General features: G+C 38.9%; 1 protein-coding gene across 5 annotated transcripts in view; it reads left to right on the plus strand.

The window, feature by feature from the left end:
- Positions 1-27,373, plus strand: part of LOC116312213 (protein diaphanous homolog 3) — a 163,534-nt gene that overhangs the window by 93,611 nt on the left and 42,550 nt on the right. For 4 of the 5 annotated variants that reach the window (XM_039609251.1, XM_031729576.2, XM_039609267.1 and 1 more), the window contains 3 exons: positions 53-188; positions 17,285-17,380; positions 18,004-18,066. In XM_039609251.1, coding sequence (XP_039465185.1) covers positions 53-188; positions 17,285-17,380; positions 18,004-18,066 — 295 coding nt within the window. The remainder of the gene's footprint in view (positions 1-52; positions 189-17,284; positions 17,381-18,003; positions 18,067-27,373) is intronic. The other variant, XM_039609274.1, reaches the window with a different exon arrangement.

Here is a 27,373-nt window from a genome sequence, read left to right on the forward strand (position 1 = left end):
ATGTTTTCCCTTTTTTTCCTCCCTTCACATTCTCTCTGTCTCTGCCCCGCAGCAAGCACTGAAAGAGAACTTCAGGCAGAGGGAGACGGAGGAGAAACAGAGGAGAGCGCGGGCAGCAAAGGAGAAGGCAGAGCGTGAAAAGCGGGAGAGACAGCAGAAGAAGAGGAGGTTGCTGGAAGTCAATGCAGGTAAAGACTGCATAATTTGCTTTGCATGTCAACTCTAGCAACGATAAACCCTTTTCACAGAGCTGTGTGCTGAATCAATCTAGGGTCAAATGGTGTAAGAGATCACTCAAAGACAACGAATCTCATTTATAACCTACAGCCCCCATTTTAATGGATTAGAATCGACAGCTATTTTCTCACAATTCAGTTTTCAACACTATAAAAATAAAAACCCCACATCTGTAGAGAAAATCTGTCATCTCATTTTGATTGATGGATGTAGTTAAGTAATGTTTAAAATAATATCCATTATGTGATATTAAAGCGTGTCATAAGGCTTTTATTTTAAACTGTCACTCTGTCCATATCACTCATGTTGAAATTACAGTCTTAACTTTAATTATTTCAAACCAATTAAGCCATCAAATTTAGTTTGCCCAACATGAAAACCATGCATTATTATACCACTATTACATAGTAACATAAATTTGAGACATGAGTATTATTGTGTTGCTTTATTTTCATTTGTGGCCTGTTTGCCCTTGTAGACAGTGTATTTTTTTATTTACAATACTACAAGGATTACAGCAGTTCACTTTTTAATTAACCTATCTTGAGAGGTCAGAAACATTTGACAGGATTCAGAGTATTGCTACAACACAACACTTTTGACTCTTCGTGTTGAAATACAGTGTTTGTAACCTTAGCATATCCAGTCTTTCTGAGCAAGCCAAGTATTATGCCATTGTCTTTTAAAGGAGATGCTACAAACTGCCTAAATTAAATGAAATCCTTCTTTATGTTTCAACACTTCAAGATAACTAGGTCATAAACTAGGACACACAAAAAGGTGGTATCTTTTTGGTTCTCAAAAAAGAGAGAAAAGCAGCCAAATGCAGCAGAATAAGAATTACTCTACAAAGGAAAAAATAGTTTCTTCTGATTTCTGCTCAGAATTTAGCAGAATGTTTTGTTCACATGTAAAAATAAATATAGCATTTTTATTTTTCTTAACACTTTTCAGACAAGTGCTAAATCAGAGTAAAGAATCTGATTTGGAGAAATGATATATTTTTTTTAAAAAGACAGTCACTCCTATTGCAGTATCAGAGAAGCTTGCACTTGCATATTAATAAAAAATGAGCGCACAGTAGGTTCAACAATAATACCACATGCACCGTATATCAGTTTATATGTGAAAAACAAGGAAACTATTTTGAATTATTTGGGTGATGGGGCAAGTTTCACAAGCTTAATCTTGTTCAGTATGTGACTTGAGTGAGTACTGCCCTGTGCAGTATCACTTAAGTGTCATGTGATTGCGTTATCTGTCAATAAATGCATTATTTCGAAGTAGTGTATTTCCTCTTTTTAACAAAAGCAAATACTTTAAAACACATCCATCACAGCAGAAACTCAGTGCACTAAAGGTGAATAAACTGACACGCGAATGCGAAAACTTGTGATCGTTCAAATTAAATTCAGCACACCTTTGATTTTAGTTGAATTGCATGAGCATGGTCATAAAATCCAATGTGAATGTGCATAGCTACGTGTCTGCGTCTTGCTTTGAGAACTTGAAAAACTGATTGTGAGACTTGAGAAAGATGGAAAAGGATAAAAAGAAGATTGGTGACCCTCAAAAAATCAACTGAAATATATTTGCTGCAGTAATCAGGAGGTATAGAAGAAGCCATAGTACTACCAATCAGAGCTTTAGCATCTGCCCTCCTAAAATGACGATATTGACAGTTTGTCACAATCTTTCAGAGACAGACAAGTGCTTCAGACTTGAAACAGGGGTCATCATTGAAAATCAGATTTTCTATAACAGCTCAGACCGTGGCTGTCAAAAATAAGGCCTGGGGGCCAGAATAGACCCACCAAAGACTCCACTATGAGCCAGTGAAAGGCTTTGGAAAAAGTGCAAGGATGGCATAGATTTTGAACTTTTTAACTGTAATTTTATAGATTTTAAAGACTTCCACCATTGCCATTTATACTGCATCAAATAGTTATGCAATAGATAAGCAATTAAATGAAATGACAAAATGAGGTTCCAGAACCTTTCGTTATTTTACACATGTATAATGCAGAAAATGGTGATGCATTGTTGAAACTGCACTTTGTTTTCTTATATTATGATATGTCATGGATGCCCTGTTTAGTTTAAATGTCCTTTGGAAAAAGTGCAATGACAGAAAGCGGTTTTTCACTGGTCTGTCCCACATTTTAAACTTAGTTTGACATCCCTGACTTAAACAGTGCAAAGGATAGACCATAATGATAACCCCACTTAAAAGAAGAGGATAAAAGTCTTGTTCACAATTTAGGCATTTGGCACATATGCAAGATAAAACTAAAATAAATTTGTGTAATTCAGATGACGTCCAACCTGTTTGCCATTAACCTTCCGAGGACTTCTACAGTGCATGGTTCCTACAATGAAGCATAGAGGTGGGAATGTGATGATAGGGACATGATGACATTTATAGATTGCACAATGAATGCGTATTTATGTAAGACAAAATATTGTCTGACAGCATGCCTCCCTCTCTCCAGTAGCCTGGTACAAGAGGGATATTCCAGCATGATAATACAGCAGATTGCCAAAATCAGAGAAAAAGAAAAAAGGTAAAACTATGACCTGGCTGGTGCATTTCCTGACTTGAATCCAACAGAACACCTTTGGAGTGTTTTTAAAGAGGAAGGTAGAGCAAAAACCCCTCCAGCAAAGAACAGCTGGAAAAAATTCTCTAAAGAACGACAGAACATCTCTGGAAAAATGTGTGCAGTACTGGTATCCTACATGCAGGAAAACATGGAGTCTGCAACCACAAATAAAGGAAGTGGACAATGCTTGTGTTCAATTTTAAAATGAAGCAAATACGTGACACTGTTTTAGGTCATTTGACTTTTAAGCGATACTACATGGGGTGTACACACTATCCTATAAATGTAGCATCAGTGTTTACTTTGAGTGGTTACATGCTGTGAAAGACAAAAGTTACTGTTAAACATTCCTCATTTATTTTGATATTTTGCATTGACAAATGGGACCTGAATCTTATACATCATTGTCCCCTTTCCAGCTTTCAGCAAAAACTGAGAAGACAGCACCTAGCTGTCTAAAATGTTATTATCAAGAGGTACTATTGAGTCTTACATAGATGGAGCCTGTGACTCTGGCTTGTATCATACATTATCCGATACAGGCTGTAGTTTTATAAATCACTATTATTTGTATTGTTGCTGCATTTGATGAACATATTTTCACTCAAGGGAAATTTGTCTTACAGTTAGAAAGCAAAATCATAAGACACCTCCAAGTGGGAGTAACACTGAAACTATCCCTAGTGGAAGAAGCTCATATCTGTCAACATAAATGTATTTTCAGTCATAATTAATTAATACTAGTCTATCTGATAGTCTTTTTCTTAACCACTTATTGGCTTCAGTTTTTATTTTATTTTTCTATTCAATTTTATAACACAAATACAGTGCATGCAGTCTTTGACAAGGCCACAGAACAGTTATCTATTGTTTTGTCTGAACCTAAATAATAGGAGAACAAGATTAAAATGTATCTATACGTTTCCCTAGCAAGTGTTAGTGTCTAAAGACCCTATGAAACCTTCTCTTTCCACGAGCACAGAGCTCCTCAGGTAAGATCTGAGAACATTTACACAACAGAACAGCAATAGAATGATTAATGAGTCATGATTGCAAATTCAGCAGACGTTTCACTTAAATAGAAAAAGAAAAGTATTTGTTACCTCATTCCCTCTTGTTGAGCTGTGCCTGTCAGACCAAATTTGTATTATGAGCCATAATTGCAGGTAAGGTTGTTACATTAGAGTCAACACAGCAATGTAAAGAGATATTTTGTTACTTATCTGAGAGCGACTTGCCAACAGTATGTGGCTGTTGTTCATTTTATCAAATGTCAAAATGCTAACAAATGTCAGCAGGTGGCTGTTCTCAGACAACAAAAAGGAGGCCTAGACAGACTGTATTTGAAGCTGTGTTTCTCCACAAAAGGACAAAGTGTGCTGGTTTTCACTCGATACACTTTGCAGTTTTTCTGAAAGACTCAAAAAGTTGGTCGCTCACCCAGCCCAGAGTTAATTAAGTCTGACATTACTGTAGAGAATGGGATCTTGGCAAGATAACTATGGATCAGTTGGCTAAATTATTGTTCATTATGAGCTACCATGACTGCATGTGTGTTTATGGCTAGGACAGTCATTGGGCTAGTGGACGTAGTTTAGCCATGCGTAGTAAAGTCTCCATGTCAGCCCTGCTCACTCGGTTGTTATGTTTCTGATTAAACCCATGACAGACATTTGTGGCATCATTGGGCAAAAAATTCTATAATAACCTTTGAGCATACTGTAATTCAAATTGTTGTACAAATGAAAGTCTGGTCAATATTACTGCCAATGTAAATGCACTCATGATGAGAACATTTAGCTCTGAGAGCACAACCACAATTGTCACAGTTAATAAATACCAAACTAACTTCATAAAGACAATCTCCAATACAAAAACTCCCAGTTTAGCATTCACCGTCTTCTTCAGCAGGAGAAATTGAAGGACCAATAAAGTGTCGACTGAATTTGCATGCTGGAGAACTTCAGCTTAAGTGAGCAACAGCATGTGCAGCAGAGGGAAGATGTGTTGCTTGTACACATGCTGCAATTTTTCTTGGTCTGACTAGTTGTTTTTCTGGAGGCGCAGTAGGTCCTTTCAGTATTTGGAGGTGCCAGCAGAAGCTGATTGTTTTCACAGAATATCTGACTCTCGTGCTCTTGCAAGGATATAGTGACAGTAAGTAAGCAAAAAATAAAACCATTTTTACAAAAGTTACCTACTGCATTTAGAATTTAATAAGCATCCAGTTTATGCTTCTGGTACATTTGCAGTTTGAAGAGTTGTTTTAAATGCCGTCGGTGCTTTGTCAGATGTTGGCCTTCCTCGCAGATGTCTGCAGAATAATGTCCAAAAAATATGTATTTTATAGCTTCCCTATACCAGTTATGGTGTTGTCAGAATGCTATTTTTTCCTATTTTGCATCACATGGTGACTGTAGAAGGTGTAATTACACTGGCCTGCTAAGTCATTGGTTGCTTGAAGTGAATATGAGAACTATGCACTGGAGTTAAAATTCTACTAAACTCTTTCAAGCCACATACAGATCCAGTATCATTTTTGTATTTTCAAAGCAAGCCAACTGATTAATTTGAATGAACCAGTTCATTGTCAACTGCTCTCAAGAGAAACTGTTGGGAAGTAATTTTTTGTGGACAAATGTACATCGCCCATCTGCAAGGTTTCCCATCCCACACAAGCAAATATGTGATCCATTACTATATAATGCCTTATAATGTACTACTGTTTGTTGTCACTGTTTATCTTGTGGTTGCCACAGCAAAATGCAAAGCAGCTGTCACCCCATAACTTTACAGCAATGTAATATCCTGTCCTATTTAAACACATTTAATAACCCTTCAAACTTATGAATGTATTATCCAAACTTCCTTGAAACAGGGTGTCCCCATGAACACACCTTCAGTGCTTTTGTAAATATGTCTACATACACAAGTTTTTCTTATCAAAGTGCAACTAGATTAATACTTATTTAACTAGAATTCTCAAACATAACTCTTAAGAAGGAAATATTTGCCTTATGCCAGACAGTCTGATCCTTAACCGAATTGCTTTTTGTTGCCAATTTTCTTGTGTTTTTTTCTCTTTCCCCCCCTTTTTACCTACAAGCACTCCTGGTGCCAGAAACACGTTCAACAGTTCAGACCCATTTTCAGTGCCCACACTAAAGCTGGCAGAGCCATTTAGCTTGGCAGTCCTAGCTCTGCAACAGCATCTACAGTCAGCATTACTATGCCAAGCACTGTAGCTCTCCTGTAGACGTTAGGGTGCAAGATCAGAACCACTGTGCTCCGTCCAGGCCAAACATACTGCTGTGGCTTTACTATCAGGCCACACCAAGGCCTGTCTTGGCTGAAGCATAATATAAACCACCTCATTTGATCTGGCCTGGGAACACATTTGCCACAGATTTCGTGAAATGTTACAGTTTTGAGCTCATCCAGTAAACAGGCATGTTGAATAATTTCAACATTTGTCCTATAGATGGGTTCTCTTCTGTATGCTAGACAGCAGTGTATGGTATCTCACCTCCTGTCATGGTTTATCTGTTAATGCCAGCAAAAGAGGTAAAAGCAAAAAATAAAACTACTGCACATAAAACAGTGTTTGTGGGTTGTGGTACTGTTGCAAAGATATGTTAGTTGATTGATTATCAGTGGTCTGCAGGTGCAGGCTTTGAGGTGCTGTGTGCAGTTATTATCAAACACTTTATGTGGATAAGGTACTCCTACCTGTTTGTATTGTTTGTGTGATATTTTAGCACAAGAGAGATAGATGGCAAAATTGTTGGATGACATTGAAATTATGAAAATTACTCCCTTTGTTACACAACATGTTTGCTTAAAAGCTGCACACCAAGGTTGAGGAGAAGTGTACCATACCGTACCATGAGGCATATTGCTGTGGAGATGCTTTTGTGCAAAGGCCTCGAAAGGCTTGTGATGGTAGAGGTTGGAATGGATTAAGCAGAAACTTGAGAAATCAGAAAGGGAAAACTTTGTGCATTTTTAAAGAAAACTGCAACTTGAATATTGAACAATATAACTAAAATAAAAATGTGTCTAAAAAGAAGAATAGAATGCCCTGAAGTGTGAAAATTGAGAATCCAAGCCACAATTACACAGAATCTCTGCTTCTTCTTTGTCCAGGGTTTAGCTACCCATTTAAAACCAACTGTGCGCTATTTGGCTTTAAATATTGTTTCGAAGAAGCCTCGCTGCTTAATTAAACATTTTTCATATTTTTATCTAAGATTTTGATGTACTTCAGATCATTATAGTCATATGGCATATTAACAGTAGATCACCAACATAGGGCTTTCAGCATCCTTTACTGGCACTGAGCACTTTCAATCCTTGTGTGAATTTGAAAAACTCTTGCTTGTTTAGTTTGTAAATTACTCCAACTGACAGCTTGGCATCTCTTCTTCTTTCCTGCCTCTCTGTGTTGATGAGTGTTTTTACTACAAACTTTTCAATTAAAAAAAAAAAAGTAGTTCAAAAATAAGAAAATCTGAAGAATAAACTTCAGCCAATTTTTGTCAGAAAGGCTTATATAAATATGCCTAGAGCTTGAAATTTATTTAGATACGCTCAGTTTAAGATAAAGCTAAAGGCAAACTCGGTGACATAGCTTAGTCGTGATGTTTCTGGCATTGCACACGTGCACATGTACACACACACATGCATACACGCGGACTGTTTGGATGAAATGAATACGTGATAGAGATTTGGCATTGTGCTACCAACCCAGGACAGGATTTGCTCTCCCTCTCTCTGTCTTTCTCACTATCTCTGACTCTCTCACTATCTCTCTCTCTGTCTCTCAGCCTATTTATTAACTAAAGAGCTTTCTCTTTGTTTGTCAGGGAGGATTGTCCTCAATGGAGATTTTCTGTGTAATCATCTGATTATCCATCAATTCCCTAAAAAGCCCCAGAGAGGCTGTGTATCCACATTATGCTGAAGGGCAGAGCAATGAGACAGGGAAGGAAAGGGGAGGGATTTTTTGGAGGAAATGATCAAAATGGATTTAAGCTTCTTTACCTGTTACAGGTATCTGCATTCAGTTTGGTTTTTAGCTTTGCCTAGTTCTGTATTCCTGGAACGTGAGCTTATCCCAATTTCCTTCTGATATTCCTCCAGCTCTTCTACCTGCCACAGACTGAGCTTCTACCTGCACTATAATAGACAGCCTGGTTTCGTCATTGGTCTGTTCTGGCACTTTGAGAGAGCAGGAGCATCAGCTTGCATGCATTTGCATAGAGCCCTATGGAGATTGAAATTCACATTGAATAGGTGTTTTTTCTTCCTCCTCTGGCTGTGCCTAGCTTGTGTATGACAAATCTGTTGCATTAACTCCCAGGGTAGGCCGGGAGCAGGAATGTTTGTGGAGCGACAAATTACACATCAGAGCTTTATTTAACATTCCCTACATGGCTACAAGCAATGAACTATTAAGATGTCAAATAGAAGAACTGCTACAGATGCAACCCTGCATGCAAAGATACTAAAAGTATAGGAAGGGCATAAGAAAGGGAAAGAATAAAAATCTGTTTGAGGAAGCAGGAAGCTAGTATGAGAGTCTGCTTTCTCATGAGATATTTATTCTGCCAGTCCTACAGTTCCTTATAGTTCGGCTTTTATAAATTTGAGATTGCCTTGTTATTAAGGATGTGGTGATAGATGATAATTGCTAGAATTTACAGTGATATACAACAGTATGGCCATCTTGTTTTTTTTCTCCATAAGTGTTCAGTTGGTATTAGTATTCATTATGTATTAAATTAATGGTACTATTGATAGAATATTAATTTTCCTCGCTATAGTTTGCTGCCTCATCCCTTTCATATAATTGACACACTGACACACATCCTTCCCTCCTTGCACACTGTGAAATTAATGTGTGTGTGACGGGAGCTCATTGGTCCATTGCTATATAAAAGAAAAGGTTATTGTAGTCAGGCATTTGTAGAGATGTAAGTTTCATGCCTCTACCCTGTGTGTGTGTGTGTGTGTGTGTGTGTGTGTGTGTGTGTGTGTGTGTGTGTGTGTGTGTGTGTGTCAAAAATAGACTCTGCACCTGCACCAGACACACAGTATAACAGTCAGGTGTGACAAAAATTACCTTACAAGTTGATGACAACTTATTTTGTTACCAAGTACTGTGAAAGCTTCCCAGTAAGTCATCAAAGACAAACCAGTCCATTGAGACCCCACGGTACGATATAATCACAATACTTAATTCAGGAAACAACATGAATGGTTTCAAACGTTTTTGCAATGTTCAGAGTATTGGAAACAAAATATATATAGCAATTTTTTATTTTGATCTTTTTTTCACCTGCGTTTTATATCCCCAAAGGTTCAATTTGTCAGTGTCCGTTTCATCTAGTACGATAAAGTTCTCAGTCTCCTCTTCACACTTAAGTCATTTTTGTTGCAGCAAAATTGCTCCTGGATTGCTGGATTGTCAAATAGACATACTGGCCAACATTGTCATTTAAACCAAGAATGTTGCATGTGTCATGAAAAACTGAACTGTTTGTTCTGCAGTCCAGTCTAGTTTAACTGAATTCAAATGCATGGACTTCTGTACTGTTATTTTAAGCATGAGATAACAGTCAACAGTCCTTTGTGAGATAATGAGCTAGTCACATATGAATCCATGCCCTATGGCAGCCACACACAAGTTTAATTTTCAATTCAATTTTGTCTTTACAGCACCAAATCACAGCAATAGTTGTCTCAAGGCGCTTTATATTGTAACGTAGACCCTACAATAATACACACAGAGGAAAACACAACAATCATATGACCCCTTAGGAGCAAGCGTTTTGGCAACAGTGGAAAGGAAAAACTCCCTTTTAACAGGAAGAAACCTCCAGCAGAACCAGGCTCAGGGAGGGGCGGGGCCATCTGGCGTTGACCGATTGGGTGAGAGAAGGAAGACAGGACAAAAGATCTGCTGTAGAAGAGAGACAGAGATGAATAAGAAGTGAACAAGTGAACCTTTCCTGCTGTACTTGACTTGAGAGCCTGGGTACGACTGTGTCAATGGGGAGGAAGGGGGGGTTGACCACACGTACATTCAGCAGCACCAACAGTGGACTAAATAGGCAATGAGTTTTATTCTTTCAGTATGAAAACATTTAGTTTGTTTTTTAATTTTATATAATAAAATATCAATATTTGGTGTGCTTTATGAATAAATTATTGCAAAATGGCATGACACTATACTGTATGGACAGATGAATTGATTGATTTAACTTCCTTTCCCCCATCACCCTATTAGGTAGGAGTGAGTGAGAGTTTTTACAGAATTTAACTATTTTACTCACTGTTATTCAAAATGAGTATACAAAAGCAGAAATCATAAAATAAATTAAATCCAAAGAAAATCATTCATATAATAATAAATGTGGGGACTGGAACTGGATTGTTAGCAGGAAATATTTTGGGTGTGTCAGCTCTGGCATTCAGTCCATAGATTAGGATCTGTGTCAACTTTTTAGGTTCTTATGTTCCTCAACTTCTACCCGGATATTTTTGCAGTGTGATGTGACGAGAGATCTTCTGTTGTTGTTGTTGTTTTGTTTGTTTTGTTTTTTGCATGTCTGCAAAAGTCTTTATGCTGGTCAAAATTACACAACATGAAAGTTCAGTCCTAAGGGCTTATTATATTGTAACAAGATGATTAACATTATTCAATCAAGGCATATTACCACAATTGTAAAATTTGTCTTTATCTCTTTCCTTTTCCTTACCAAGGTTTTCAGAATTGTAACTGCCTTGATTCATCTGACAGGCATGCTGAAACCTCACGTCGGGTGCTATTATGATGGGTTAATGGGTTTTTTTTTTTTAGCAAAGGTGCCATAGTAACATAGGAGCTATATGAAAACTTTGCCTTCCAATAAGCCTCCTCTTCTCCACTCAGAGTATCAAAGTGAAGTCCAAGTGGGTATTCAATGTAGAGAAAGGTAGCTGACTAGCCTTGCTGCACCATTTGTCTTCTAAGTGTTCAAGGGAACACCGTGGTGGGCCTGCATTCATTGTACTCAGGCATGCCATTTTCTCTCCTTAGCTTTTCTATCCCAGCCCAATTGACCCTATTTCGTTCCTTGCTCCGGCCCACCTCAGCTACACACTGCTACAACTGGGTCATCGTCCTGATGATAAGTGCTACATCCTGTTGAGTGAAGTGGCGGGAGACATTAGTCTGGGTCTGAATAAGGGGTAGACATTGACACAAGGACAGATTACTTGTCCAGACAATGGAAAACGCCAGTTTGAACAGGCTCTGATTAAATAGATGGTGATTGAAGTTTCACTTCAGACAGGAGGATAACTATTGCTTTTTCCCAGAGGTAGAGGTTCAGTTTAGACTTTATTCTGTTTCCAGAGTTTATTCTTTTGTTTTCTGGGAGAGTAAACCATGTTCTGCTTTTATCTTCTTGTTGATTTGACCTTTGCATTTGTATTTCTACATTTGCACTTTAAAAAGATACTTTCACACATTTTTTTCTCTCTCCTCCCAATAAAGCGCAGTAGTAGCTCCACACATTTTATTAGAGCTCATTTGCAACTTACTGATGTCTTTCAGCACAGAAACACAGGACTTCAAGCTTATTATTAAGTTTCACTGATGAAATTGTGAGCTTGTAGCATGTACTATTACTAAGCTTTTAAACAGATATAAGGAAAGCCTAGACTAGTCCTCAGAAGTGTCTGCATTGATAAAGGTTTCTGTGTACTTTGCACACCTGTCCTGAAAGCCCTGATCCCCAGAATAGAAAGACGGAGGCAAATTGTGCACATCAGAGCCGGGATGCGACTCAGTCATTGTCCTATCCCTTTCAGCAATCTTAGTTCTCCTGCCACTTCCTCCTCAACACCACCTTTAAGATCTGAATGACTCTTTCAAACCCATTTCACAGCTGGGAGCTTGACTAATATTCTGCTGCCATGTGTTTCCCCTCCATTACAAATCATGTGACATGTCTGTGATTGCTCTCTCCAAGTTTGTGAGCACGTGGGTGTAAGTATATAAATATATGTTATGATTTTCAGTGTTGCGATGTCTGAAAGAACCTCTTGTCTACATTGTATAAAGCAGTTTTCTGTCTCGGCCTTTTGGAGTCGCATCTGATTGATGTGTAAAATTGGACTGTTTTTGCTCCCATATATTCCTGAGGCGGGAGATCTGAGTGGGTTTCGTTTTTCCTCGCCTCCCGAGGCACACAAAGCGTTTCATGTTCTTGTGGGTTGGAGTCAAACGGAGTACTACACATGAAGGCGCACACTGCAGGTTGCGATAGATTGATCTGCTCCTTTTTGCTTGTTTTCTGTCTTGTGTGTATTTTTTTTTTTTTCTCGTGCGTCTGTGTGTGTTGTATCGAGTGCAAAGCTTGCTGTCTGTGATGAATTGCTACAGCACTGGAGACAAATTTGGACGTCGAGGGGCGTTGGTTTTGCTCAGAAACTGTAGCTGCCTCTCCGCTCTGCGTAATGATGAAGAACTAGGCACATATCAGCCAGAGGAGTGCAACTGCTGTAAATGAAAAGCACAACAAACGCACACATTGGAGCAGACAGACAAGGAAGTGGGCCATTATACATCTACTCTGTGCGTGTGTTTGTAGTCACAGCTTGGTGAAGGGCTTTGGTACAACCATAGCCAACTACCACTGGGATCTTCTGTCCTCAATACAGAACCCTGAGCCTATTGGCACTTTTTGTAGGTTAGTTTTAAGCATAAAATAAGACGAAAATTTCAGTTTGTAGGCCCCAAGATACATTGTCACTGTCATGGTTACAGGTAATCCCTTGTAGGCATGTTAGACGTGGTTAAACATTGAATACAGTCTCAGCAATCATTAACAGTTCTTAAAGTTATTTTTCACATTTATATAAAGCAGTTTATGTGAAAAATAACTTTCTCTCTCTGAGAGAGAAAGAAGGAAGGAGCTACAGGTTTATCAGTTCTAGTCAGTCAGTTTTAAATTTTAATTATGTATTCTGTTACAGTCTATAAAGCTGGCTAGTCTCAGAGCAGCAGAGCGGATCAATCACTGTGTGGTCGGCAGAAACACTTGCTATATGATTTTTTTTTTTTTGTGCCATTTTTTTTAAAAAGAAGTTATTTTGTATGTCCTTTGAGACACCCTCAACTTACTAAAGGTCAGTATATTGGAGCTTGCAGATCAGTTCTTGTTCTTCACTAAAGTTAGTTGACTCTCAAATGGTATCTCAAAATTCCTTTTTCCTAGGCTACAGTTTTAAGCATAATCAAGATGTTTCTTGCAGATATTTTTTCTACTTCATACTGTAATCCAAAATAACCGTGGAGACAGTTAATAAATGTGATCAATGCAGAAGGTGTTTGATAAAAAAAAAGATTTGTAACTCTATATGGAATTCAAAACTGGTCTCTGACATTTCAATAACAACTGTTAGACCCACCCAAAAAAGAGTTATAGTTGTGGGGTCATATTAGATTGGTCTAGCTAATAACCTTAAAGTTAAATGCACCTGAGTGCATCAATTATTACAATAAGTAGTTTGCATGCTAGTGTTCTGGAATATAATGCTGTCACCAAATATGCACAAATGGGATTACTGTACCCATATGTGCTTTAATATGAAAATTAAATATTTCATATGATCATAGAATGCCACGACCTTTAGCCCAGTAAAGGTCCAAGTAGAGTTGCAGAGTTCCAGTTGCAGTCATAGAATTTGATTTTATTTTCTTTCTCCTCTGGTGTGTGTTATTGTTCCACAGGGAATCAGACGAAATGAAGGAGTGAGAAAAATACACAGAACCTTAATCAAAGCAAAGTCCTCCTACCCTTCACTAAATCAGTGGTGGGACTCAGTAGTCACACCTTGGTTGATGGTACATCTTGGCCAAGCTATGAAGTAGCTTATGAAAAAAAGCTGTACCAACTTTTCTAGGGCATTGCACTCTGATTAAGTTGACTTGTACTTGCTTAAGTAAAGCAACAGTTAAACAGTGCTTATTTTCATTTGAAATGTAAACATTTCTTTTTTAAAATTTCATATGATTGTCAAAGTTATGTAACCCTGTGGTCAGTGAACGTCACTCAATAGGCCAGTGTCATTGGTTGCATGTCACAATAGAAATAAAAGAAATTACAAAAACTTTTTGCAACATGACTTGGTATGTTGCATTTCATAAATATGATGCAATATGCTGTTTGTTAAGTACATCCAGTAAGTTAATATGTAAGTTAACCTTTGGTTAGTGCTTAATTTGAACCCGAAGACTGTCTGTCTGACAGATCCATAGACAGATAAACAGATAATGGATAAACAGTGCCATTCAGTAATGAATTATTAAAAAATGACTTAGATATAGTAAAACACATACTTTATGATGTCTGATTGTATGTAGAGGAAAATAATGTGACCTGAACTAAGGAAGAAAAGCTGTTCATATTTGCAAGGAAGCTTGACAAAACAATTAAAATTTTATAGGCAACACAGACACAGCATTTAAAAGAAAACACCCCCACACACATTAGCATGGCAAACACAGTGTGTTTTGTCCCTTTACATACCCATATAGTATACCTGGCTGTTGGCTGTTTTTCTTTCTATTTTCCACGCATATTACTGGTCAGGTCTATCATTTCCCTCAGGTGTCAGGGCCAGGTTTTCAGTTCCACCAACAAAAAACACCATGATTTAAATGTCAAAGTATTTCCCTTTCAACACATTATCAGCATTCTAGTAGTTTCTTTGCTTCTACAAAGCAAGGATTAGATGTTTTAAGTTAAAAAAAATAATTAAATACTCTGAAACACGATGTTCACAACTTTGATGTATTTCAGTTTCATAACATTCTGTTCATTCCCTTATACTCTTGAACCACCTCTTATTTCTTTTATTTTGCTAGTGATTTACTGAATCTCCAGACATGCATAGAGCAGTATATAAGGCAAAACAGAATTTGTATTCTCTTAGGCAGCTTTCGTGTCATTTCTTTAAGTAGCCTTCAGGTATAGTTCTCTGGGCTTCTTGAAGAACATTCAAAACTCTTCTTTGGATGTTGGCTGCCTTTTGTTCTGTTCTCTGATGATCCCACACTGCTTACATTGGCAGTGTGCTTGGGGTCATTGTCGTCTTAACAAATTAAGCTGTTGCCAATCAGGCACTGGTATTGCATGGTGGATCATAGCTGATGGTACTTTTCTCCATTTGTAATTAATTAATTTTGACAAGATTCCTAACACTATTGGTTGAACTTAGAGCTGGGCGATATAAGAATTTTTCATATCACGATATGTTTTTTTCATTTCAGGCGATAACGATATATATCACGATATAAGCCAAATAACTATATTTGAAATAATCAGCAGCTTGTTTTGATTTAAATATTTATTTCCCATAATAAGTTCAACAGGGTAGATGTACTTAAGGAACATGAGATTTTTTCAGATAAATAAAGGCAAATATTGCAAACTACACAAAGGGCAGCCGCTAACGCATTTAAGTTTCAAAATAGAACAAAAAAAACAGACTACTAAATTGTCAATTCCACTTAGAAACAAAATATTAATTCTAAAAATAAATCTTAGTTTGTTTTACAGAAGAACAGACAAAATTGACTAACTTTTGTCAATATCAAATAAACTGAGAACTAAAAGGAAATTCTCAATCTCTCCTTGTTGTATAGCTTAGCTTTTCAAACAGTTTTAACAGTTACTTTAGTCTGACAAAAGCCGAATGACGAATTAGCGCTTTCAGTCAGAGATTGAGCATGCACCGCTTTATTGTATTTTCAGACTTGCTTTCGGCACAATTTACAGTGCGCGCTACTCTGTTTTTTGTCAGACTTGAAATAGCCGAAATACCTTCACACTACAGAACTTCTATGGCCTTTCCGTTCGACAAGCTCTCCGGCATTGGAACCATCATCTGTTTTCTCTTCAATAACCTTCGGTCACGCTCTCGGTTGATTTTTCTCTAGTTGGCGCACTCATTTCCTCCATTACCTGGGCGGCACGGTGGCTGGCTGCTTCCCAAACAAATACACATGTGCGGCTTGGCACTTGTGCTGTACGTAACAAGTCACGTGACGTGACGCTGCGGCTGTGATTGGTTCGGCTCTGCGCTACTTAATTTGGATTGGCTGTTCTTTGTTTTTTTAAGAGCGCAAGAGAGATGAGGCCTATCGCAATAGTTTAATTTTTCTATCGAGAAAAAGTTATTTCGCAATACATATCGTTATCGTTCTATCGCTCAGCTCTAGTTGAACTCCGAGCCTACATAACATGGCTACAGACACTCAGTGTTTTTCCTGTCTCCTGACTTCCTGAGTACGTACGATTTGATACAAAACTTTTACTTTGTGCAGACCAGTTCTTGTGTAATTTGGCATGCCTCAACGTTTTCTTCCCATTTTCCTTAGAAATGGCTTATTATCAGCCAACGTGTCACTGAAACTGTTTCATGCTTCAGCAAACAGTAGATGCATCAACTAAAGGGCCCGATATTCTCGGGTCCTATGGAAGGTCTTTGCTGGATTTCCTATTTCTTCTCATTTTCAGATGTTACTCATAGCTTTAGATTGTAGATTTTTAGGCTGGACAGTTCTTTTGTCCTCCACTTGTTTAATTTCCAAAATTTTTTAAGGACTCACAGCACACCGTTTTTGGGAATCACATTGTTGGTGCAAAAATACTATTTTATGTCTTTGTGTTGTCTTTGGCATTTTTATAGATGGGAACAAATGATGTGTTTTAGTGACAGGCTGCTAGTAACAAAGTGCTTAAAGATACAGTTTAATGCATGTAGACACAACACTGGTTCATCCCTTGTGTTGGGTACCTTTTTTGTGCTTGAGTGATTCATAGATCAGTGTTAAGTAGTTCAATATACACACACACACACACACACAAAACATTCTTCTAAAAATGGTCAGCTACAAGGACTGGACTGATAATGAGTGAGCCAATTCCAAAGGAAATTTTGAAATATCTTCTGAAAGGCTGAAGGCTGTTGTTTAAGACCACTTTAAAAATTACATGAAATTCTGGCTCCTTCGAATCAAAATATAAAGTGATGGCGGGTGGTTTAACACTTGTCCTGTACTTCACTGCAGTAAAATATTTTTTGATAAATTTATTGTCAATACTACTTCCCTTACTAAATCACACAACACGGTGCGCATCACGATTTGTATTCATATGGTTTATAAGAACTTGCTGACTTACAGTATGCAGGACCTGGACCTAGATTCTTCATATATTTGGCATATCACTTTTTACAGTAGGACTAATGTAATGTGTCTGTACTGTATGTACTCTAAATTGACACAGTCAGTATATGAAAACTAAACAAAATTACATGTTATAGAATTTAGTTTCTTCCCCTCTTGCATTTCTTCTAAAATCCCCCCTTTTCTTTGGCTTTTTCAGAGAATGATGAGACAGGTGTGATGGATAGTTTGCTGGAAGCCCTACAGTCAGGAGCTGCATTCAGAGACCGCAGGAAGAGAGCGCCAAGACCCAGAGGTGAGTCTAATATCCCACATTTATACAGAACGACCCACACACACAGAAACCAAGTACACACACTGTCTGGCAAAACACTGCTGGAATTCCAATCAGATGTTTAAATAATGACTTCTAGCTCTAACCTGTCACCTTCGTGCATTTATATTTTTTCTTATTTTGTTTTTAAAAGTTGAGCAAATTGAATGCATCCTCAGGTTTTTATGTTTTGGCTTCATTTTCTTTCATTCTCAGTAACTTGCAAAATACACTGGTTTGTTGTTTGTACATATTCTTGCCAGCAGCACAGCGCCAGAGAGTCTTCAGCTGACACAATTCCTACAACTGTTTGATGTGTGGATCTTGTTTTTTTTTTTCCGCCCTCTGGGTTTCTTAATTCCAAATGCAAGATGTGAAAAATTAAATGTAAATCCAAGATGTGATTTGAACGTGTTTGGAAATGATTGGTGACTAAACATTGACATTGGCACCTTAAACTTATTAGCTGTGCCTCAAAAAACATTTCTTGCTAATGAACTTCACTTCACAGCTGTTCATCACTGGGCGAATGCCGTTGCATCATCTTTCTAATCCCTCTTAGTACTGTACATGTTGGCATTATTTGTCCGCTGCCCTCCTTACAGGTAACCACCACCAGACGATCAGCCCCAGCTCCTTCCGCCAGGTCCTCAGGCCTGTTAACTATGGTAAAAACACAAGATCAAAAAACTGCTAAAGCCTAAAGCACGTTCAGCGTTATCTTTCATCTGCTCTTGGAAATCAGCCTTAAACTGCTCTTGCATGTGTTATAATGCAAATTCATGTATGTCCTGCCTTTTTGTGTGTTAACTGACCTTGTTATTCGTTCCTTTAGCTTTTTGTGACCTTGCGTGTTCTTTCTGCAATTATGAAAGACTATTGGTAAAGCAATTTGAGTCAGTGCTGTGTGTGGATGTTAAGAGAGGTAGGATTGAAATTCTCTGAAAGTAGTGTGTGGGCTGTTCTGGTGGCTCAGTTTGATAAGGCTCCTAAATTGTGTAGTAAGTGAAGCATTTTGAATGCAGTGCTTTTGTAGTAGCTGGTTTCTTTCACATTCTTTAAATCCAGGAGAGAATAACATTTTTGTTTGGAATTTATCAAGTCTGACCTATGGACTGTGTGTTTGTGAAGAGTGCTGAGGCATACAGATAAAGTGCTATGGCACACATTGGATATAAGCCACTTGTAGCCTAGATTGCTTCAGGTATTTAATGTTCATCATCGTCATTTAGTACGTTCATATTATTGTTTTAATGTTAAGACATCTATCTGTATGATGTCCTTAGAATGGAGATTGGATTGGCTACTAATTATGCTAAATTCAATTATCCTATATTACTCATACTTGTGAACAGATATTGTGCGTTTAGCTGTAAACAACAGCTTTCTTTTGTCAAAGGTTCTACAATCATCACCGAAGCACTTAAAAAATTATTCTGTAACCCTATTACCTCTTATTACTTGTAATTGGAATCCCAGTCGGCCAAGTGCAGGCACACATGAATAAAATTATTCACGCTCAATCCACCCACATCATTGATGGCAATGATAAAGGGCCTGGCTCTGTTGTTCTGCTACAGCTTATCTGAAATTAGATTGGAAAGGGATGAGGGGGAGGGATATATATAGGGTGGGAGGAAAGAGACAGATGTGGCTGTAACATAAGAAATGGAGAGAAATGGCGTGAGATAGAGCCACTTGGTAAGGGCGAAAGTTAGGAATAATGTGAGAGAAAAAAATGGACTCAGTGCAGTGTGTCTGTGTGTGTGTGAGAGCGAGCGAGTGAGTGAGTGAGCCAGTAACTCTAAGAGGGAACAAGCCAAAGCTTTGTACTATTAACAGGGGATTAGAGTAAATAATAACAGTGTGAACTGTAAAGGAGCTGCTGCTCAGGGTCCATGTGGTGCAAAAGACCCCATGGGGTGTGGTGCAGGTAAGAAGTTGCTGGAAGGTTGCTGACCCAGCTGCCCCCTACTGGCAGCTTCAGACATGGCGTGTTGATTAATAATGCTCAAGGCTTTAGCCTGTCACTGCAGGCATCATACTCACTGCCAGCCTCCCAGAGCAAACACAGCTAATTACTTTTCTCTGCCCAGCCCCAGCACCAGCTCAGCCCTCTCAGTGCCCATTCATCTTAATTTCCCCCTCTCTGCCATCTGCCTCCTAAATAACACTCCTCCTCATTTCCCTACCATCCCATATCCCCGCTGTCTTCTTCTATACACTCATGGCCATGCAATGGCCCTCCCCATACATAATTGCCTGTTATTGGTATGGAGTGTCTCCACTGCTCCTGCCTCAACCCTTCTTTCCCATTTCCCTTCTCTCCTTTACTCCTACAGAGATCCAGGCCTTAATTGCCCAGGGTTTAGTCGTTGGAGTGAGTGAAACCCACAGGATGCTCTCTGTTTATTTGGGAGGTGATGAAGTTTAGTCGGCGGCACAAGCACTTAAACAGCTGCTTTCACTTTCACACCACCCTACCACCTCCTTTTCCCACTGTTTTAAATACCCTTTAATAATTGATCTCAGGGGTCTTGCTTCACTCCAGTGGAGCAGCAAAGAGAATTAAAACAGAAACATCTGCGCCAGAAGATACTGTAATTACTGGTAAAGGAGGGAGATTTGAATGGTCAATCTGAACACGCATGGTGCCATTAAGTTTTTGCACCAAGGGAGTCTCTAGTACACCACTCTTGTCGGTACCAAACAAATCAGATGGCAGATTTTTAGAGTGCTGCCTATCACAGTGTGATGAGACTGTGGAGTAGTTTGATAATGGTTATAGTGCTTTGTAGTCATGATGAGTTTGATTGCCACAGAATAGAAAACAGGATTAGAAGATGGTTTGCAGTCTCCTACACTGCTTGTTGCACACAAATGAATGCAGTCTCTCTTCTTTTTTTATCCCTTTTCCCTTTGCTTTCATGCGCTCTTTGGTTTGAGGTGGGGCCCCAGTTTGAGTCCCTTAATTTTTCTCAGCATCCTCTGTCTCTCACATCTTGTCTCCTGGTCTACCCCTAAATTGGCTCAGCACACTTTAACATGAGCCAGCAGCTAAGGTGTTTAGCTAGGTCTGCAGTCTCCCCGAGCACACGTACACACATAGACATAAAAGTACACAGACACACCAGCAGACTTTAGGAGATGAAGGTAAGCAGGCTTTACGGTGGCTGTGGCCTGGGTTAGGATAAGGCTCTGGGGCTCTGGGGCTCCTCAACACTCTAAATTGGATTGGGCTCCACAGAATGATGGATCGATGGTGGTTAGCCACACAGGTGTAAGATACTTATTGAATCTATAAAGCAGCCATAGCTTTTTAACTGTGTCCTTCTGAAAACATCTCTCCAGGCGCTCCCTGGTCATTTCTGGCTTCTTTGCAAGCGCTCATCACAGCCTTGCTAAATCCCAAGCTGGCGTGTGCATGTACATATCAAGGGAAATCACACAGCTGCATGTTTAATGGTCGTGTTTGACAGAAAGACAGAGAAAAGGAAAACACAGAAAGTGTGTAACAAAGCACAAGCCAGAGGTGCATTGTGTAATGCCCTTGTCTTGGATGATCTATTATGGAAAGTGTGAGGTGGAATGGGATCTATGAAGGAGTAAATGTCTTTGTCTTTAAGAGCAATTACTTCAGATGTCTTTAGTGACACCCGACCTAACAATTATCATGTGTGATATAGCTCTGAACTAGAGCTTGAAATTGATGTAAAGGTCACTTCACAAAGTCACTTAGCCCTTTTACCAAGTTTTTTTTTCTTCTTACTTGCAGTTGAAAGCATTAATGCCTAAAAGTGAGCCTCTAGTTATTGGAGATCTTCTGTCCTATGTGTTTGACAAGTCAACTTTATGACCCTTTTTGCTGAATTTATTTCTGTGTAGTGTCAGATACTTGGTTCGTGCAGACAGCTATTCAGTGCTGATTTTAAATGGCTTGGGTATAGGTGCAAGTGGTAGTGGAAGATGACTAATCGACTTAATTTGAGACTCAACCCACGGTCTGTTTGAGAGGTTGTTCTGAAGAAAATCATTACGATGAGACTGGGATGAGTGTGCTGTTAAAATGGAACTTAAAGAAGTAAAATAAAATAGAAAGTTTGTTTCCACTCGACTGTGTGTTCTCTTGTGCTCACATGCGGGTGAAAAGCTAGCATTGCTGGAGCTTCCTGGGGCTGGATACTCAAGTGGAATCTGCTGTTAGATGCTTGTCTTTTTTGATTGGGCCACTTATAGACTATGATATGTGGATTCCACTGCAGGATGACTATATCCTGCAGATTGCATATGTGCTTTTTCAATCCTTTTCATATTCTTGTTCTTTCAAGTAAAGTGTGAAAGCTACCAGTCCCTCAAAACTTCCTCAGTCTCATCTTTAAGTTTTTTTTTTTTTTTTTTCTTCTTTGCCTTGCTGCTTTTCTCCAGACATGGCATAAGCAGAAAAAAAGGGATTATTAAACATTTCAGTGAACTCGAGACAAAAAAAAGGGGGGGAACTGCCTCTCTCCTTCCTAGATCTATTTCAATTGATGCAACACGTCATTGTTTTAAAAGTGTAACTGTAAAAGTTGCTGATTTATCCACATTTGGTCATAATATATCATCCACACATCACATGCGGCCCGCACGCTTTTCATTAAAGTGACAGATTATTGCCAAGAAGCTTCTCAGCCGGAACAGTGTTCACTTTCACACACACGTACTCATGCATACATGCATAAAAACTGTCAGCTTTAACCCTGTATTTTAATCATGTGCACGGAGAAGGTTAAAGGCCATTCTGGGGTTGCACTGTTAGCCGTGTCTAAGGCTTGGACAGGTGTACTGCTCTCTGTATTCATGTCCACAGTCATCTGGCCACTTGGAGTCACAATGTGTCTCTTATCGCCACACTTGATTGGTGCTTTAGATGTTTAACTGTTCTTGTCGACAAAGGTATATCCAGATGGGAAAATGTACCTTGACCTGCCTTTGCCTGTCTGTCTGAAGTGCTGCACTTGGTGTGTGTGCATGTGCATGTCTGAGCCGGTGCACACATTCATTGAACAGATGGAGCAAGAGGGCACCTTAACAAAGTGGCTGTTGTAATTAGGTCTAGCCTTTGCAGTGCGACTTGTGGAATAGTAATTGAGGGTTGTAGAGAGCCCAAAAGGAAGGGATTTCATTTTTTTTATCCAGAATTTGATGAGAATAATAGAATCGTTTGCAACAATGCCCTTCCACATGCTTACATTTGCACTCAGTCACACATGTAAGCAGCCTATGTCAATACAGTCTGATCTGCTGGCCACTTAGGATTTCTTCTTGAGCTGCTGGCGATTAATTGCCACATATTTACTGGTAGCGGTCTAAAGATTTAACCAGCAATGTCCATGCACAATCCATCTTCCCTTAATTTGTAGGCAGCATCTACCTAGTGTCTGTCTTAGGGCAACTGTATGGCATTTATTTGCAAATGCACCATGTTCCCCATGTGTAATACAGGCAGTAATTAAGATTATGTGGCATGTCACACTCGATGTAATCATGATGCTGTTTACTTCTTGTACTGCCTTAAAGGCAAGGACATAGGTATTAAAATGGCTTTTAATGGCTCCCACATGGGCTGCTGCCATAGAGCATTGCTTCCTGAATATGCAGAGGTGTTTTTTATTGGAAAGTTGATTTTTTGGGGGGGGAGGGGGGCACACATGACTTTGTCAAACTTCTACGAAAGTTACCATTATTCATTAATTAATTCATTAATGGCATGTATGAATTTCTTCAATCTGTATTTGGTGGTGTATATAAAAAAAAATTCTGACAAATTTTGGTGAGCGGTAATTTACATATGGGCGGCATACAGTGAATATGTCATGTGAAACAGACTGAAACAGAAAACATGAAGGTGCATTTGCAGAGGGATATGAATGCAAAAATGAAAACGACAGATTTATGAAGAAAAAAAAATTGCTGTATATGTGATTATTTCCATGCAAAGATGTGTTTGATTGGCCCAGCAGTTAAAGGAAGAGAGGTTACATCCGCTATGGTCATTACAGTAAGAAATGGCAGTCCTTGTTATCCTATAGTCCTTTCCAGAATGTAGGAAGATGAGAAAGTGAAATAGTCTGTCCAGTGAGGTCACTGTAGAGTGGACACACATGCTTCCACACACACAAACCGAGCTCCACTGTTCAATCCTAAATAGAAAACAGATGATAACGAACACCTCTGCACTCTGCTCCATGTCTCTGTGCTGTACATCCCACATTTTAGCCAAGTCCTAAGCCGATCAGGCTCCTCAGATATCCACTTTTAGCTGGATTATGAGGAAGCTTGGCTGTAATAAAGGCTGTGAATCGTGAAATAGAAAGTGGTGTTCAGCATGTCGAGCCAAGGACCCTAATCACTCAGCCCATTCACACCAGCTCAGACCCCAAACAGCAGGTGAAGCTTTTAATGTTGGATTCTTATTCAGCTGGCTTTTGAGCTTCTCCTGGTCTTTTTTCACATGCTGTGTCGTCTTCTGACTGCCTAGATACACATCTTATGTGTCAATGCACAAAGGTTTGAAGATTCATAAGCGGTTAGGTTTAAATACACACCTGAATTTTTCAAAATGTGACTCTTAGAACTGCTTTGATCTCTTTCAAATCTGTAGTATTTCATTGCTTTCTTCTTTCTTGCCGTCTTCATCTTCTTCTTTGTTTCTCCTCTACATTCCTTTCTCTCATGAGCGTGTTATTTACATTGATTGAGAATAGGCTCTTACATACTGCTCTAGTTAATAATGCAGTGAGAAATGAAGTCATTTTCACCATGGCTTTGTGCTAATTAAATTTTACAGCAGTCTTATCGCCCCAGCCACACACATTCCTGGTCCTCCCACATTCACCAGTGCCAGCAGCCATATCACATAGCCGTCAGGAAGAGACCGAGCTAGGGAGATGATTATATGAACTTATGTTGTTATGGGAGGGAAATGAGCGTTATCGTCTCTTTATATCTATGCTTTCTACAAAGAGAGGTGCTTCAGTTCTGTCTCTGTGGTAATACCTTTGTTAAAGTAGTCTTAGAAGTGCTATATAAACACTTTTTCCCCACACAGATTACCATTCTGCATCAGTCTTGTCTTTGTCTTTTTTTTTGTTTATCTTTGGCTGCCTCTTGGATTTTGTTTTTCACTCTATCATTTGTAGCTGGTTACACTCTGAACCTTGGTAGGATGAGCAACATTTGCTTGCATGTGTTTTGAATGTTGCTATCAAGATTTCTTGACTCATAGACAAGAATTTAGGCAGGAGTGATTAAAGATGATAAATTCTAGTTGCCCTCTTGTAAAGACTCATGTAGATATCATTCTCTGGTCCACCAGACTTGCACAGAAAAAGTTACAGGTGATTCCAGTGCTTACTTTAAGCTTTGGTGAGAAACTGAAAACATTATTCCAAACTGCGTCATCTCTCTGCTGCTCTTTGTGGAAGTCGCTTCTGCTGCCACTCCGCCTGCTCTGTGTCTCCTCGCTGATCCAGAAGCTCTAAGTGCAGCGACAGGAGTTTCCATGCCGACAGAACTGGAAGGCCAGCCCTCAGGCAGCAAGATGTGTTTGATGCTGGATCCCCCCTCCCTTAGAGAGTGGAATTTGGGCTTTGCTTATCTACTTTATATATTGCCCTTTTATGTCCATATGCTGCTCATTCACACATATAAGTGCATGCAGTCACATGCTTTCACTTGAACTCATACACAGTCGCACAAACACACAGACACATCCTCTTGTAGACACTCAGCCTTGAGGCACAGGGCCATGTATGTATCTCTGGCCTCTGGGCTAAAGAGCTTCATTAGTCAGGCACTCGCTTTGATTAGCATCCTCGGGGGTACAAATTAGCAAACAAGCTCAAGTGTTCCTGTGAAGAAATACCCTCTCCGGGACTTTCTGCGGATATAAGAACATTTCACAAGTATGTGATTTTTTTCCTGCCATTCAGATGATGACAGTTTCACCTAGTGAGAATATTCTCTAAGCACGTATGGTTTTAAAGCTATGTAGAAACCGTACTATAATGAAACATTTGTAGCTTAATAACCAGGGTTCATCATAACTAATGGCCAGTGACCTTGTGCTATAAACAGATACTGTCCTGTCCCTGAGTTCAGTCAGGAGTTCATCTGCTGTGTTAACAGTTCTTTGACAAGTATTCCATTTTTTTCTTTCTCTCTCAGCCTGAACCAGTCTTTTCATTCCTCAAAAATTATTTCTTTTAGTAGCACTCCTTTTGCTTTTAAAATAAATTTTCCTCTTAGTGTCTTGGAAAACAACCCCTAAGTGAAGAAAGGTGATGGCTGTGGTATGCAAGGCTCAATAGTATTAATGTCACGCTTGACATTTGAGTCCAAAGAAGCCATATATGCAAGATGTAAAATATATTTAGGAACATGCACATGATTTAAAAGTGTTAAAGAATTCAGCCGGGGCAGTCTCTGTCTTTCAGTGAAGAAAAAGTCTGATAGCACAAGAATGACACCTCTCTTGGGTATAGTTTATGTTTCAAGCTGCAGCCTCTCTCCTCTCTGTCTGGGAAACACAGTGGACTCGCGCTGAACATGCGGCACAGCAGTCGATGTGAAGTGAAATATGCTGTCATCCCAGGCAGTAGGAAAATATACAGGCTACCTGCAGGAAAAATGTTGTATTCAACACTGATAACAGTAGAACTAAGTGTGTTATGTATGTGCTTTGTATGTTCGCGTGTGAACATGTGTATGACACATTACTTTTCATACGTGCACCGTGGCGTGAGTGGGTTTTTTCACCACCCCAGTAAAGCCATTAATGTGCACAGATGTAGCTGGTGCATGCGCATTGTCAGAGACTGTTTTTCATTCAGGTGAAAATTCCTAGAGCTGGTGTCTGCTCTATAATAACCATACTTGACATTTCTCTCTCCTCCAGCCTGTGGAGACTAACAGATGCTTTCCATTCCAGTTGAACCCATTAAGGCCTTCTCTTCTCTACTGCATCCACTGGCCTGTCCTTTGGCAGGGCCTTTCTGAATGTCAAAACTCACTGTTTAGCATCACAATAAAGCAGATACGGGGCAGAAGAGTAAAGGAACGGAAATAGCTGCTGGCTGGCAAAGGGCATGGACAAAAATATTTATTTTTAAGACTGACATTGCTCATTCAGTGTTGTGTAGCCTGGATATTTTTTATGTACTATATTTTTTTATGTTTGGACACCCAGTGACTGTAATATAAATCTGGCTTAACTGTCACTGTTGACTTTTATTGAATGACTGATAGAACTGGTTACAGTTGTTTTCTTCATATTTATAGTTGTTAGAAAACGACTTACAATAGTGCATTTAGCATTCTTAACTTTTGAAAATCAAGAAAAATTGCAGTCTCTGTGAAAAGAGTCTACTTGCTGATTGTCTCACTCATGTGACAAATAAATGGCACATGAGACTTTTTACCTGACCTCCTTCACAGTTAGTCTTAATATGTGTTATTTTAATGTTAAAACATCAGTATTAAAATGCCTGAAAAGTTGATGTTTTTGATATATCATTTCCGTCCAGTTTAACTAATGAAGTAAAAATTGCACGGGACAGTGAAACATATTTTATAAATCGGCCATATTAATTACTCTTGATTAATCACATTAGAGCCCTGTGGGAATATGGGTTCAAATTAAACAATAACAAATTCAACAGAGAATATGATTGACAGAATATAATGAATACTTTACAGATTTATATAATAATCTTTGGAAAAGTCAATGAAAGAATAATTGATGACTTTAAATCTTAATGCAAGTTTTGATTAAATAGAAAACATAATAATCATGCCCAGTAGACTTGATGATTGTTTTGGTTTTTAGGCCGTGGCATCTGTGGCTACTCTTGATTTGTGTACAAACCTGATTATTTTTTCTTAACAGGGAGGTAATTAGCCTGGCTAGTTTGAATGGTAATTACAATGTCAACC

Source organism: Oreochromis aureus, linkage group 1, assembly GCF_013358895.1.
Source record: "Oreochromis aureus strain Israel breed Guangdong linkage group 1, ZZ_aureus, whole genome shotgun sequence".
Taxonomy (NCBI): domain Eukaryota; kingdom Metazoa; phylum Chordata; class Actinopteri; order Cichliformes; family Cichlidae; genus Oreochromis; species Oreochromis aureus.